Here is a 15,120-nt window from a genome sequence, read left to right as displayed (position 1 = left end):
ACTGCCGGCTCCAGTCGCCGATTCCCCCCTTTTGGCCATATTTCTGACCAACTCCAGCCAATCCGAACCCATCAGCTGACTGGATCTACGCGCGCGCCTTTTTAATTGCATCGTTTTTATTTGTGCGACTTTATGCAAATTAAACAAGTTCCCTGCCAAAATATTGCTGTTCGCGTTGATTTGCTGTCTTATTTGCTGTCTGTATTTGCCTTAAATTATTTATTTCTGTGTTGGCTTGTGTTGTGTTGTGTGGTGTGGGACTCTGTGGACAGTCGGTGTAAGTAGTTTGGCTGGTCAAAGCGCTTTGTTTTGGCTGCCGAAACCAAAATAAGGCGAACAAAAAAGCAGAAACTAAATATAAACACCAGCTTAAACCAAACATGTTTCATGTTTCTTGGGCGGGGGAATCGTTCTACGTATGCTCGCTAGCTGATTTTATTGATTAGCTAAATTGCCGATAATTAGTTTGACTTTGAACTTGATTTAGAGCTTGTTTGAAGCCGCGCCAGCAATGTGTCAATACTCGACTTGGGGTTCTTTTCGAGGGTTCATCGTTTTTCCGATCGAGTAGTCCAAGGAACGTAGCCCTCTATCACGTGTCGTTGGTTTGGGAACTCATATCAATCAAACAAGATTTAGGTTCGTTAGCTTCAGTGAAGTAAAATATTCGCATTAAATTAAGGTAGTGGCCATTTGCGTCAGTCCTAAAAGTTTTTCCGTAAGATTAAGACTGCGAACTTACCCAATATACTCCTTACACATCAATTTTGAATATTCAATTTATGCACTTTATATGTTTGTATATTTCTTGTCATATATGTATATGTATAGCACTAGTGTCATTTGAAATCAGCTCATACAATCACCGTAATCTCCTGCTCTTGTTATCCAATTTCCAGGCTCTTTTTTCAGTGGGTAACTGGCACTGAGTTTCCCCATTCATGCCCTAATTGCAACCCAGCGGATTGGTTCAGCGTGGAGCGTTTCATGATCATGACTAAGGTCAGATTCATAAAAACCGCATAAACTAGACCCAATTTAGTTGACAAACACACACGAAAAACGCCGCGCGAAGAAATTAAAAGCGAAATGGAATTGTTTGTGCAAAAGCCGCCTATTTGCGGGTGAGGGCGATGGCGAGGGGGAGGGGATCCCAAGTGCCGAGGGTGTCCCATTTGCATAGACATTTGCACGTCGAGGTTTGCGGTTTTGGGTGTCCAGAGGCGTATCGGATGCATGGTGGAGGCCCCCTACACCGCGAGAAATAACTGCCCATTTTCGGGTCGAACTTCATAAGGGAGCCCCCATTTAGTATGTGACTCTAAGTAGTCTACGTGCATCACTAACAAATCTTTTCATTGTACAACTTGAATGGAAAAAAGGACACAAGGAAATAGCTTTGAAAACAATCACTTTAATAAATTAAATTTAAAATGTAGCAATACTTTTGTTCTTCACTTATAATTTTCTTTTATCTAAGACTTGAACTTTTTCCTCGCTGTATTAGATAGCGAGTGAGGCGCTTCCATTTCCAAGGGTTCGCCTTGTCTGGCGGCTCGGATTAGCCGCTTCCACATTGAACTTGAGCTCCACCGCTCTCCCAAGACAATCCGAATCCGAATCCGAATCCAAATCCAAATACGAGTGCAATCAGGTTGTGGGCCATTGTTGTTGCCGGATCTGGATCTGGTGCACTTGCGCATACATCATGCGCGTCCGATGAAATCACGTGTTATAATTAGACCGATGCATTTTCACTTTCCACCAGCCAATCCAATCCAAGCCAATCCAAGCCAAGCCGAAGCTATCTCAAATGTCCGCATCCGCATCTAAGGCGACTCAGGGTGACAGCTGAAAATCGTGATATTTGATGGTTGTATCTGAATCCGTCTCTGTACCTGTTGCTGTATCTACATCTATGCTGTATCTGTTGGGCATTTGATTTGACCGGGAACAGATTGGAACGGATCGGAACCCCATTGAGCCATCAATGGATCGGTTGCCGGATTGCCCGTAAAGTGTCGTTCATTATGACCTCCTCTAGTTGTTGGCGGTGGTCCAGCTCTGGATTCTACATTGTAAGCTCTTTAAAATATGCAGCGTGGCGATACTCCAGCCCCAGCACTCGGATTGGATTGGATCGGATCGGATTGGATCGGATGGAATCCACTTGGCACTCCACTCCGCCGGGGCAGCAGGTTGACCATGAGAACATGTTATTAAATTACTGTAATAATGTATTAAGTATGTAAGAATGCTACCAATGTTGATATGTAATAATAATTGTAATGGCCAGGCCAGCCAACAGTATGTGTACATATATATGTACCAATATGACCGATCAATAGACCGATCTACTCGACTTTGGTCGCCAGTCTATGACTTCTACGCACTCCGTGTCCAGCGCCCATTTGACATTTCCATTTCCATTTTCAGTTCCATGAAAGTGCTAATAATGCACTTATGTATGTACACGTATTGCCCGGGGGTCGATTTCGATATATCGCTGATATATATGTATACAATTTATGGTGCCTTCATTTGCGTCACTTGATCGCAACTGGGTTGGGTTTTGGTATTGTTTTAATTTTTTTTTGTGCGAGCCACCCATTAGCTGTTTGAGTGTATAAATATATATTTGGAGGGGCTAAACCAGAGTGCGAGGAAAGTGTGCCGAACACTTACTTTAATTGTTTAATTAAAGTACTTGTACTGATTTTATTTTATTTACTTGCTTAAGATTGGATTGTTCTTTCATTCGGTTATTTATGATCCTTTCAACTAACGATTAACAATGGTTTTCATGAAATCTAAAAATACGACTTAGATCAACTTTCATAGAACTGTGACGATTCCCCCCCATTCATTTAATTGGATATAGAATCCTAATAACAAACTTATTTTAAATAGTCACCGCTATAAGCTACAAACTTTAATGCTCTTACGTACAAAGTCCCTTAATTATATGCAAACGGTTGGATGGCTTTCGTCAAGACAACTTGGTAAAAAAAAATATGTTAATTAATTGTTTCCCCTTTATTATTTTTTTGCGCCAAATATTCCCGGGAGCGCATTTGTGCTCTTCTTCTTCTGGCTGATGATTCGTGTGTTATGCAATCAATACGATAATCTCAGCGTTTCTACAATTTATACAAGTAAAAAGTTAAGGATATGCATATCCAGTTTTAATCGCACGATTTTCTGGATACCGGACTGGTGAACTTTGCCAACGGGTTAGACTTGTAAATAAATCGAATTGCTGTGTGCGTCGGCGTTCAATCAATTAATTAATATCAATTTCTTATAAATTGCCTCCAATGATGTTGAACAATTGCCATGTCTTGGCCCAGGTGCATTAAGTATCTCAATTAACGGCAGCAAATGTCAGCGGTTCGTGCGGATTTTGATATCTGCATTAGCATGTTCTCTTCGCCTCGCATATTACTCGTATTTGTGTATTTGTGTATTTGCACAATGGCCAATAGTAAACAGTCCGCGTCTGGGCCCGGTCGGCAGTCGATCATTAAACATTTATAAACAAATTATGTCAATTTGTATGTAAACACCAAATCGACTCAAATCGCACAGAGTGGCTGGCTGGCCATCGACTGCAGACGTGCTAAGAGTCGCCTTTGGGCCGCAAATATTCGATTGCAGCTTACAGCTGGCACTTTGCACTCGAATCGGCTTACAGATCGCAGACGGAAAGAAATCTATAGTTAGTACTGTCTCATATTTGGGCAACTTGAAGCGGTCTGGCATCTGATTCCCGATGGGAAATAGTAATGGAACAATCAAAGATATACCCTATCAATCCAGCAGTACATTACATTGAGATGGTTAAACATGGTTTGTTAAACATTTTTAATAGTTTTATGCACAGACTAAAAATAATATATGGTCTTAAATCTTTAATAGATTGAAATCAACAATATCTTAATTTTTACATGTGCATATAAGTTTATATATATTCAGTTTATACGGCTTATGTACTTTGGAACTTATGGGAACTTATCAAAGCAAATGCGTGATTTATAAAAAACTCTCAATAATACTACGGAAAATAAATCAAACTTTGACTACAGTTTTTCGCGCAGTGCATCTGCCCGCTCTCAGCTCAAAAGTTTCAGCTTCGCGTCGCGTCACCGTCAACATTTAGTTTGGCTTTGCATTTTGTTACTTGAGCTAAATTACAGCGCATGAAATACGGAAGTTGTTATTGTTGTTGCTGTTATAGTAGTTATTGTTGCTATTATTGTTGTTGTTGCTATTACGGCATTGATTGCAGCCTGCACTTAGCGACAGAGTGAACCGGGCGATGTCGTCGAAGGGGGGAGGGTGGAGAAGGGGCAGTTTTGGCCGCGGCCAAAAGGGCGTGTGTGTTTTGGCCCAAAGTTGTATGCTGCTAATTTTGATTTATTGCGAATCGCCTTTTATGGCGTTTTATCTCCGTAATGCTTCCTGTTCTCCATTAGATCGGCATGATGTCGTGTGTTTGTGTGTGTAAGCGAGTGTGTGTAACTATGACTAGGCGTCTTTTTCAGATACTATTATACTATTATACTGTGCGATACTTTGCGATCCGATCATTGAGCTTACTGATCTCAAGCTCGCGCACCGCGCGTGTTGTTTGATATTGAACTTGGCTTTGAGGCGAAGTCGAGTGTGGCACGAGTTCTGCCGCGTAAACTGGTGTTCCCCGCCTTATTCTAATTTATATCTAAATTATTAATTGTTTATTTATGTTGTCAGCGAGCGGCTTTGCTCGCCGTAGGTGGTAACTGTAACAATGGGGGAGTATTGGCATTTTGGGGCTGCAGGGGAGTTAAGAGTACTTAAAGGGGTGCAGGAAAGTACGTCTATGGATTTTGTGCATTAACGGCCTTTGGGCCATTTACATGGCTATTGATCGGGCTTATGCAAAAGCCAAACTTTTTATGCGACACATGCCATAAATGGGGTGATTGCCTCCCTGTATTTTCGCGCAGTGTCGCGATCGTGAGCATGTGTAATGTCAACTTGGTCACTCGTACAAAGGAAGTAATAAATCTAAAATGCTGTCAGTAAAACTTAATAATATTAAAGAATTTTAACCTGAATGATTTGTTCTGACTAAGTTTCGATTGAAAGGGAAATAGATAATGAAATGCCCAATGTTTGCAAATTTATTTGTGCATTCATCCAAGAACTGCTTTAGTATAACTAGTACTCCACCATCTATTGTTAACTAATTTGCCTAATCCGAATCGAAAATGATAGCAAGTGTTCCAACAAATGATTCCAGCATGCTGATTGTTAATAAATATACGATTGTTATTTATTCTAATTTAATCGGCATTGATCGCTAACTAGATCATTCAGCTCCAAAATATTCCCATGTAATTGGCTACAGCTCCCCGATTTACGTCATGTTCTGGTTTCTGGGTGTATTTCTTGCCAAAAAAAGTGTCCCGAGGGAAATAACAATAAACAAGGCAAAATACTTGTTTCGCTTAAAATACGATACAGTAATTAATTGGTGCTAATCTGCGCAACAAAGAAGTATAATAAAAATAAGAGTAATGTGCCAGGGATCGTCTGGCGTGGTCCCAAGACTATTGGGATACAAAATGCACAAATACACTTTCGAAACCGCAATTTATTTGAAGCTGAGTTAATTAAGTGCATTCTGTTTGCCAGCAAGCAGACGAGTTTTGCTGTGTTTAATGAGTGCGCGATAGGAATACTTTCGGTCCAAATGCTCGTATTGTTTAAGATTTAATTTCAATCTCGATTTATTCAGACAGAGGACTTGCATTTAATGTGTTTCTCACCTGCTAGTCTCAAGGTCGCACCCCCTTTTTATGGCGAATTAAATGTCGCGACTCGCGACTACGGGCTGGCAGTAATGGGTTAATCGGGGCTGGGTTTTCGGGCATTCCTGGATGGACAATGACTGGCAGGAAAAGGGCCGACTTCCCAAGCCACTTAAGAGTGTGATTAATCACAGTTGAGTGTTGCTATCAATTTTAATTTCATTATAAAAGTTTACATTACCATCGACGATGGCCGGCAAAGAAAGGCCGAAATCCAAGACCCAAAAGAAGCACATGACACCTCAAACAAAAAATGAAAATAAAAATAAAAAAAAAAAAAATAAAGAAAAAGAAAAAATCAACTGAAGCGGCAGACGAAAACCTTTCGAAGAAGAAGCTATGTGCTATGATACCATAATCCACGAATAAAACTAAAGAAACTCAGATACACACCTCTACAAAGACAAACACCTCTACAAACACACACACACACACACACACACACAGAAACAAAAAAGCTCACAAATAGTTCAATGAACTTATTTTTGTTGTATGTTGCTATGCTGGCTCTCTAGCCCCGTCTCTTTCGCTCTCTTTGTGTAAGTGTGTTTGCTTATTTATTTATGTTTTATTTTTATTTGTTTCGTCTATTTGAATTCACATTTTATGTGCCCACAAGGTGGGAAATATTCCAAGCCAAATGCATTGAAAGCTCACTCGAAAGATACACTTGTATCTTATGGATACGTAGCCCGAAATTAACATTTTAATGATCGAAATACATTTACATTTACATTTACAGCGATTTTTTCGTCTTCTTTGATCTGCATTTGATTTTCTCTACTCTCGTGTGCCATAAAATATTGTCACGTAGCCACCAGCTCTCGTTCTTCTGGATTTTTGGCGTTTGAATGAATTTTGATAGCCACATGCAGGTTGAAGCACCCCAAATGAAAGCGACTAAATATACATTTTCACATGGCTCTAATGAAGTGTGAATAATCCCATTTTGGGGCCAGTCAGTAAGCAAAAAGTATTTAAGCTTAATTGTTATGCTGATAGAGGAGGCGCTAGATGGATTGGTTTCAGCTTCAGCTCCCTCAAAAAAAAAATTAAAGGGAAAAACAAAAGGCATACAAGAGTCCCACCTGACAGGTGTACAAACACACAGGTAGCCAGCTTTTGGTAACAGTGTGTGTGTGTGCGTGTGTGTGTGTCTTTTGGCCAGCTCGCGTTTCGTTTGCCGTCTGGGGAGCCCAAGCTTAAGAGCTCTTTCTGTCTGTTTTGGCCAAATACTTTGATATTTTTACATCTAAAACAATTATGAGTTATGCCGACACCTTCAGCAGGTCGAACTCGCATTACTCTAATGGGCTTGTAACAAGGTTTAATGGGGGAAATTACATTAAATCTATAATCATCTAATTCTATATTGTGATGTTTAATATTTTTCTTAATTAATTCATTCTAGAAAAATATATTATTTTTATAATTAAAGGTTTTAAAGTCTATAAAGCAGTTCAAAAGAATGAAACCCCAAAAAATTATGTATATATATAAATATTTTTGTATTTCATTTTCATTTGCAGCTGGTACTTAATGTACCCCATTCAAGGGCTCCGCGCTGCCAAAAACAATGTGTAATAGGTTTTTAATTGAATTGTCGCAAAAACGGCGAACTTGGCTGCTTTCGAAGTTATTTTCGTTTGATTTTACTGCGGACTGTAGGCGCGTGCGTTCGACTTTGGGTGCTATTAATTAATTGTCATGTGCTTATTTCTATTACACAATCTAGCTGCCAGTGGGCGTGTGGGCTGGCGTTAGCGTGAGTAGAGATGCTGAAACTGAGACTAAAAACTGAGGAACAGCTACTTACGCAATTTACTTGCCAACTCGCCAGGTTTGCACAGGTGCTGCGCCACCCCCTCGCCTTCCGCCCACTGCTGACGTCACTGATAGTGGCTGCAAACACAAAACAGCCGTCAGCAACTAAGTACACGAAGCGCTGGCAGATATCAGATATTTTTGCTCGCCAAATGGCACAGGCTGCGCAATTGGTTAACTTGGACTTGGCCAACAAGCCTAAAGTCAGTGCCAAGCAATGAAAATTGCAACGTGTTTTGGCATTAGACGTGAAAGTGGCCAAGTGAGTGGGTGACTTTTGCGAATGCGAATGCGAATGGGAATGGTAATGGAAATGGGCTTTGAAGAGGAGAGGGTAGGACGGCCCACACCAAACGTCAGCAATTGTTGGCTGTTAATGGCACGTAATTTGCAATTGGCAAAACCAAGTCCAAGACATTTCCAGCGCGACTGTCTCTTTTGTCGCTGGCAAACTTTTCACTTTTCATTCTGCGCTTTTCCACCTCCTGCCATTTTTCCATCCAACGTACGTGCCCCACGGTGCATATTTTGGCCCGTTGGCCTATTAAGTCCTGGGTTCTTGTTGGCCGCGGGCCAAAGTCTGCATTGAGTGCGGGGAAAACCAAAATCCCCGCCTTGTGTTTATGCTGCCTTTGTAAAGCAGGCGACCCATTTTGCCTGCATATTGCGCATACGCCCTGTGGTGAATCAAATGTAATCCACTTGATGACTAAGGCCAGATTAAGCCGAAATGTTGAATCTGACACGTGAATCGCCGCAAAACTATGCGAAACAAGTTCAAAAATATTTTAAATATTTATCTTCTCTCTTTTTCTGTGTTGTCTTTGCCAAAATAACAAAAACAAAAAAAGAAAAAGAAATATTTGCAAATTAGGAGAAACTATCATATTTTTGAAGGTACGCAGGGAGATGAAACTGAAACTGAATATATAACAAAAGGCACTTGTCTGGGTGAAATTTTCACTAGATATTCAAATGAACGAACAACAACAAGTGTGGCTGCTGGCTGAACAAACAAACAACAACTAACACAAAAAACGGAAACCGTTAAAGCCAAAAAAGACAACAACATTAAAAGTTAGTTTTGGAGTCGCTTTCAAATGACGCACTGAAAGAAATTTGATGTGCTTGGATCGGTCCAAAAGGATTCAAGGATCTCACACAAAAATTTAGCTTTTCATTGGAAATGAAATATCTTCACTTCATAGTAATTAGGATTAGTTGACTCATTAAGTGTATTTAAGTATAATAATGAAAATATAATGAGACTAGTTAAAGAATAGAGTGTATTCATTCATAATTTGTAGATTTTTGCTGAAGATCGGTACTGTTGATTTCACATCCCTGATGAAACGAAGTGGGGAATACCCTGGTCCCCGATTTTTCCGCAGTGTACCGATCGTTTGCGCTGATGTTGCTGCTGTTGATGAGGCGTGCTCCGTTGTTTACCCCACTTGAAAGCGACTGAAGATCAATGGGTTGTATGACCAAGAGCAAGACCAGAGTTGCTGCTGTTGGTCTACCACTTTCGTTGATACTGTTGTTGATCTTTGTGTGTGTTTTCGTTTCCAAGACGCCGCCAGAGCTTTGAGCGATTTTTCATTGGAATAGAAAGTGAATTGAATTTGTTTTCGCTAGCGGACTGCGCGTTCCATTGCTCTTGTCGTTGTCGTCTTCATTGGGGTGCCGTTGTTTACACTGAAAACAACGCGCGTTCGAACGGAAAGCAGATGCCCGCCGACACGAAGCAGTCTTCAGTCTTCTGGAAATTGGACCATGTCATTGACCTTTTCGCCTCGAGTTGCCCCAAAAGCAGTGAGAGTGCTTGTTGATTGTTTATCTTTCGTTTCAAGTTGTTGTTTCTTCCGCTCGAGGAAAAACGGCAGTGAAAGAGAAGCTTTTGTGGCACTGATCGTGGACTTTACTCGAATGCAATTATTGGAGGAGGTGGCGATCTGTGAAGTTTCCAGATGGTGACAGGAAAATGGTAGAAAATTCGGCGGAGAAAACCGATCACACTTGTACTCCGAATTTTTCGATTTCAAAAGATTTATGTTTGATGTTTGATTGGAATTTTAGATACACCTAAGCAAAATATGACGCATAGTAACCAACTCCTTTTGAAATTATCAGTTCAAGTGAAATATCCCTATTATTGTGTACGTTTTTTATGTCACAAATGTTAAACAAGCAATTCTTGTAATGTGATCAGAAAATATAATAGTTTTCTCTTTAATGAAGACCAGAGAGCTGTTTACGTCCCAGATTGACTTGACATCCACTGTCGCTTTCTATTTGTGGTGTCTTCTAGCATTTTCCAATGCGGAACCGCCGATCGCCGATCCACGGGCTGCAGTCTGCTGACTCGATTTCTTTTACCAAAATACCAAAATGTGTAAATTGAACGCGGAGCGGCGGCATCGAGCCAATGGGTTTATTCACCTTTCGCCTAATTATCAAAATACATAAGCGGAGTGTACCAGAAAGCGATGTATAGCATACATACTACAAGATACAGATACATATATACAAGTATGTGCAAAAGCTTCGACCAAACCAAACCAAACCAAGTCGATACGATGACGAAGACAGCAACTTCAATGAAATCAATTTTACGATAATAACTTTTGGGCAGAAACAAAGCCCAGTGAGTGAGGCCTGTGAATCGGAAAGCGAATTCGATTCCGATTCCGATTCCGAATCCGAAGCCCTGCCGATTCATATATAAACATTGATTCAGACCCGGCCAGCAGCTCATGTACCGTTGGAAATGTCTTGCCTTTTCTTTTTTCTTTTCTCAGAGCGTTGTGTGTAAATTTTGTTATTTTGTTTTGTATGTGTGTGTTTTGTTGCTTTTTTTCGTTGTTATTGTCTTGCACAAATGTAGGTCAAGTTATACGTTCGCCAGTATGCGTGTGCGTCTGTGTGTGTGTGTGTGTGTGTGAGTGAGTATCTGTGTGTGGGACGTTGGGAGCTGGAAGTTGGAAGTTGGATCCGGGGGCGGCACTGAAGGGGGCTGTCATCCCGTCGCACTCTGAATGACTGACTAAAAGTCGGGCGATGAGTCCGAGACACCGACAGTATTTTCTAGTAGCTCCATCCCCGGCCAACTTTCACTTAGAAAGTTCTGCTTGCGGTTATGAGGAATCGGTTTTTCGTTTGCTCGTTCAATTTGGATACTCTTGCCGAGTGTTTTGGGCTTAGTTTGCTTCCAGAATTCGCACTTCACTTTGGCGCAGAAAAAAGTAATGAAAACAGAGTAGTCCTTTATTTCGATTTATTTCGGAAAATGGATGATATGCAGAGTCTGAAATATATTTAGCTAAATGTGCAGTTCTTAAACTTGAGCTACATATGTATGTATGTATAGTACCTAAGTACTATACTAAACTTAGCTATTTATCATACATATGTACAATCAATATATTAAATCCCAATAAATAGGGTTTGATCAGGTATAATACTAAAATTTTTGTTAAAAAAGTAATAAAAACACAAAGTCTGATGACTCTTACAAACACATTCATATTTCGGGATTAACGATTTCAAGGAACCTTTGATTTTACAGGGTATTCAAAGTCGCCCAACTCCCTTTGCCCCTGACGTGTGCTGGCTGTTTTTTCGGTTGGACATGAGTTGGCTTATACACATTCTGTGGCTGAAAGCGATATTCATTCATATCGGCGACAAGTTGTTGTGTTAACTTAACTGGGTCACCGCGCGTGTGGGTTCCTGGGAAGATCTGATTGCAGGCGGGTCAGTCGAATCGAATCGGATGGGATGGGATCCCGACCTGGCTGATCTGGCCGAGGTGATCGCCCAATTGCATTTTCAATTCGAATCGGCAAGCGAGTGGGAAAGCTTTCCGTTAGGCGACGTCATCAGCGCCGGCCGCGCAGCAACCTTGGCGATCAGCTGTTCGCTGCGAGTGGATTTCCCTGAACTTCATACTGATACACGAGTATGAAAAGCTATGTGCGCGTGTCTATTAATAGTCGCTCTCTCGTTTTCCACAGCTCTCTGTCGAAAAATATACTGTGTCTCTGTTGGGGAACTTCCTGCTGGAAAAACCTGCTGGCAGAGGCAGAGGCAGCGGCAGAAGCAGAGCGCGTGAAAAGCTCGTTGCTCTCTTAAGTGGAAAACAGCGATCTCTCGCTGACTCTCTCAGAATCACCAGTTCTCGGCTGTAGTTGTTGTGCTATTATTGACCTAATCACTTGTGGAGCACAAACGAACATTGAACTTTTACTTCCGCATAAGCCTTGCCCGATCGAGATTCGCTCTTTCGATTGTCCGGATAATATTTTTGCATTGGGAAATGCGTTTTTCATTAACCCCCTCCGCGTTTTCCACTTTTATTGATCATTTCCAGGCCGCTTGGCCGCCGGCGACCGCCCAGTGACATTAATTAATGCCCACAGATTCATCAAATATGCGCTGGCCGTTTGGAAAATCATATTTTATGCTCCCCCGGCAGCAATTTGTCCGCGGCGGAGCCCCAAGAGATCTGTGTCCGTGTGTGTGTGGGCATGTGTATGTGTATCTGGAAAATCTTGTAATTTAATGCGACAATTTTTTGCTGGTAGCTGGTCCATCCATACACCCATCGATCGATGGAAAAACCACCGGCAAATGGAAAAAAATTCACTCAAAATGTTCAGTTTTAAATATGGTTTTCTTTTAATATTATATTTAAATGGGTGTGAGAGGTGTGTGTTTGGGGTCTCTGGATGTCGGTCGAAGGTGTAGACATATAAATAGCTTAAAACGCTTAAGATCTAAACAAAATTTCTCGCTCCGAATGAATTTCCTTGCTCTCGACGAGAGAGAAAAAAAGAACATTACAAATCGTTGGCAATAAATAAATGATAATTTAAACAAACGAAGATTTGCTCGGGAAATATGACACTAAACGTAATACTCTTTGCGTAATCTTTTCCAATTTGAAGAAGCAATTACAAGTGTATAGTATATATATATATAACATATATGGTGTATGTGTGATACAATATAGAATATAGGATATTAATGTGTGCGTTTCGGTGTTTTGTGAACAGCAATGAACAGTATTTAATTTAAATAGTATGATAATAATAAATAATTAATATAATAGGTATGGGTAGGCTACGCAAAAACTACATAAATACAAAAGTCTGCATCGCAGGGCTCCTCTCATGGGAAGCCCCAATCGCCAGCTTTCTCCTCCGCCGGCAGCTGGAAGTCTCCTCGCGGCCACGAACGCGCAACCAGCGCGCTCCCCCAATCATGCCCAGAGTTTTTGGATAAGGCACGGGCTTTATGGGGCTCTGAAGTCGGGGTGTCAGTGTCTAGTACTGCCCGGTTGGATCCAGGCAGTCCTGTCGCCTCTTTTGGCGGGAGTCCTGCGCGTCGCGGGGTCGCCGGTAGGTTCCAGTGGGATCCAGCATGTTGTAGGATTGTATTTTTGGGACTCTTGAAGTAGAGATAGTATTTCTCCTGGCAGTAGCCTTGTACTTGTATGCTTGGCTGAGTGGCAGAACCTTAGTAGGTGCCAGTGGGGTCCAAATCGTGCGACATTTTGAGACTGTTTACGATCACTTTCGGCTTGAAACTCAAAATACAGCTGCTTCTTCTGGCTTGCTCCTTCTTCAGTACTGACCAGTGGGATCCAGATAGGCGGCCATGGCGAAGATCTGTGATTTATTGGGCTTGCTAAAGAGGTGTACGACTACGATGTTCAGCTGACTTCGTATAGCTTCTTTAGTACTGGCCAGTGGGATCCAAGTAGGCTGCCATTTCGAATGCCGTGTATTGACCAAAAATACTTGAATGACAAAACCGAGCTGGCTTTTTGTTGCTGCCGCTGATGCTGCTGCTGTCGATTCTCCTTTGTTTAATTTGAATCAGCGCGATATTGAACTTTATACTGGTTCTCGCCGCTGTTGTTGTAAGTTCTTTTATTATCACCACCAGTTGTTGGGTTTCTTGGCTGATTATACAGTCACGTTTGGTTGTGTGTTTGGGGTTTTTTTTGTTGTGCGTTCAAGAGTCACTGACACTACAAATTTCTTTATTGTTTATTAATAATGTTTAGATGTTTCGGGAACCGCACGGAAAATCTTTAAGGCGTTACGTGAAAATCTGCGGACTTTTTTAACGTCTCAGCTGGTTTTCTTTAGCTGGTGATCTGCACTCGTCGAATGTTGTCGATCTTTTGATTTGATTTTCGTCAAGTCGTAAGCTTAAATGCTCGACCGGCTCGACGTCGCTGCCGGCGTCGCAGTCGAGGGCTCCAAGAGCGGGAGCGAGTGCAAAAGAGAGCGATATATGGCAGGTGCGCCGCGCTCTTAATAGCACCTTTCTCTTAGGCGAGTGGGTGAGAGCGAGTGCGGAGATGATCACGATCGTATTTTCATTCATTTCCAGGTAGAGCACTTCTCGCTTTCGCTCTCTCCGCTCTCGCTCGCTCTCTCTCTCGGTCTGCTCGCACCCACTTGGATTTCATTCACGAAACAGCTGTTTCTGATCGAGTGCCCTCGTTCTGCTCACACGTCCAGGTGAGCGCGAGTGTGTGCGCGAATGTGTGAGGGCCGTGTGTGTGTGTGTGCGTTGGAGGAACTCAGGTAGGAACTATCCTGGAATTCCATTGGTCCTTGGATTGTCAGACTGAGATCCTGAGGCAGCAGACTCCACCTTCTTTCAAGGCCCGCAGCTAATTAGAGTCTATCTTGTGGCCAAATTTAGTATAGTCCAGGCAAAGTGCACTCGAAAAAATTGTGTTTTTCTTGTTAATGATAGAAGGGTTTCAAGGAAAAGTGGGAAATTGATTTTTCAATTGAAAAATACATTTATGAATTCCGGATTATACAACGATACAAAAAGAACTTCTGCTATATTAGCTTAGAACATTTTCTAAATATGTTTTCTTAACTTGTTGTTTATTAAGGTTAATATTTTCGAGAATCACTTTAAATGACTATCAACATGAATCTTCTTTGAAAAAATAAGCTGGGAATATAAACCTTTGAACACCAAACGATAATAACAAATAACAAAACACAAATAAGTTCTAACTTTATAAAAAGGTCACCACCAATTCATAACCTTACTGATTTGCTTCGCCCGTTAAATCTTTTTCAGAAACATATTACATATATAATAGTGTAAACTGGACATTCTTTATAACACAGCAGGAAAAAAAGAATACAATTTTGTTGGTCACAGGTCCAAGGAAGGGTGTAAACCCACCGTGCAAATATCCATTAATGTACTTTGCCAAGTGCAAATGAGGGAATATAGATGTTAACCCAAGATTGTGGCTGTCGCCGCTTGGTCAAACAGAGATGACAAGCCGAGGATCCTTGCCAAAATGCTAATATCCTTATGTGCCATAAGTCCCAAATTAATGGTCTTTGAGCCGGCGGCGCGACGGCCACTGCCCACTTTACGTGACATTTGTGGT

General features: G+C 41.4%; 1 protein-coding gene across 1 annotated transcript; it reads right to left on the bottom strand.

The window, feature by feature from the left end:
* Nucleotides 1–12,335: 12,335 nt before the first annotated feature.
* LOC26534506 (peptide tarsal-less AA) lies at nucleotides 12,336–13,889 on the bottom strand. Its single transcript, XM_015192583.2, has one exon. The coding sequence runs from the start codon at nucleotides 13,103–13,105 to the stop codon at nucleotides 13,007–13,009; it is 99 nt and encodes a 32-aa protein (XP_015048069.1). The 5' UTR covers nucleotides 13,106–13,889; the 3' UTR covers nucleotides 12,336–13,006.
* Between the last annotated feature and the right edge of the window lie 1,231 nt (nucleotides 13,890–15,120).

Source organism: Drosophila yakuba, chromosome 3R (assembly GCF_016746365.2).
Source record: "Drosophila yakuba strain Tai18E2 chromosome 3R, Prin_Dyak_Tai18E2_2.1, whole genome shotgun sequence".
Classification (NCBI taxonomy): Eukaryota; Metazoa; Arthropoda; class Insecta; order Diptera; family Drosophilidae; genus Drosophila; species Drosophila yakuba.
The sequence above is the reverse complement of the archived record's forward strand: the minus strand, read 5'-3'. Positions and strand labels throughout refer to the sequence as shown.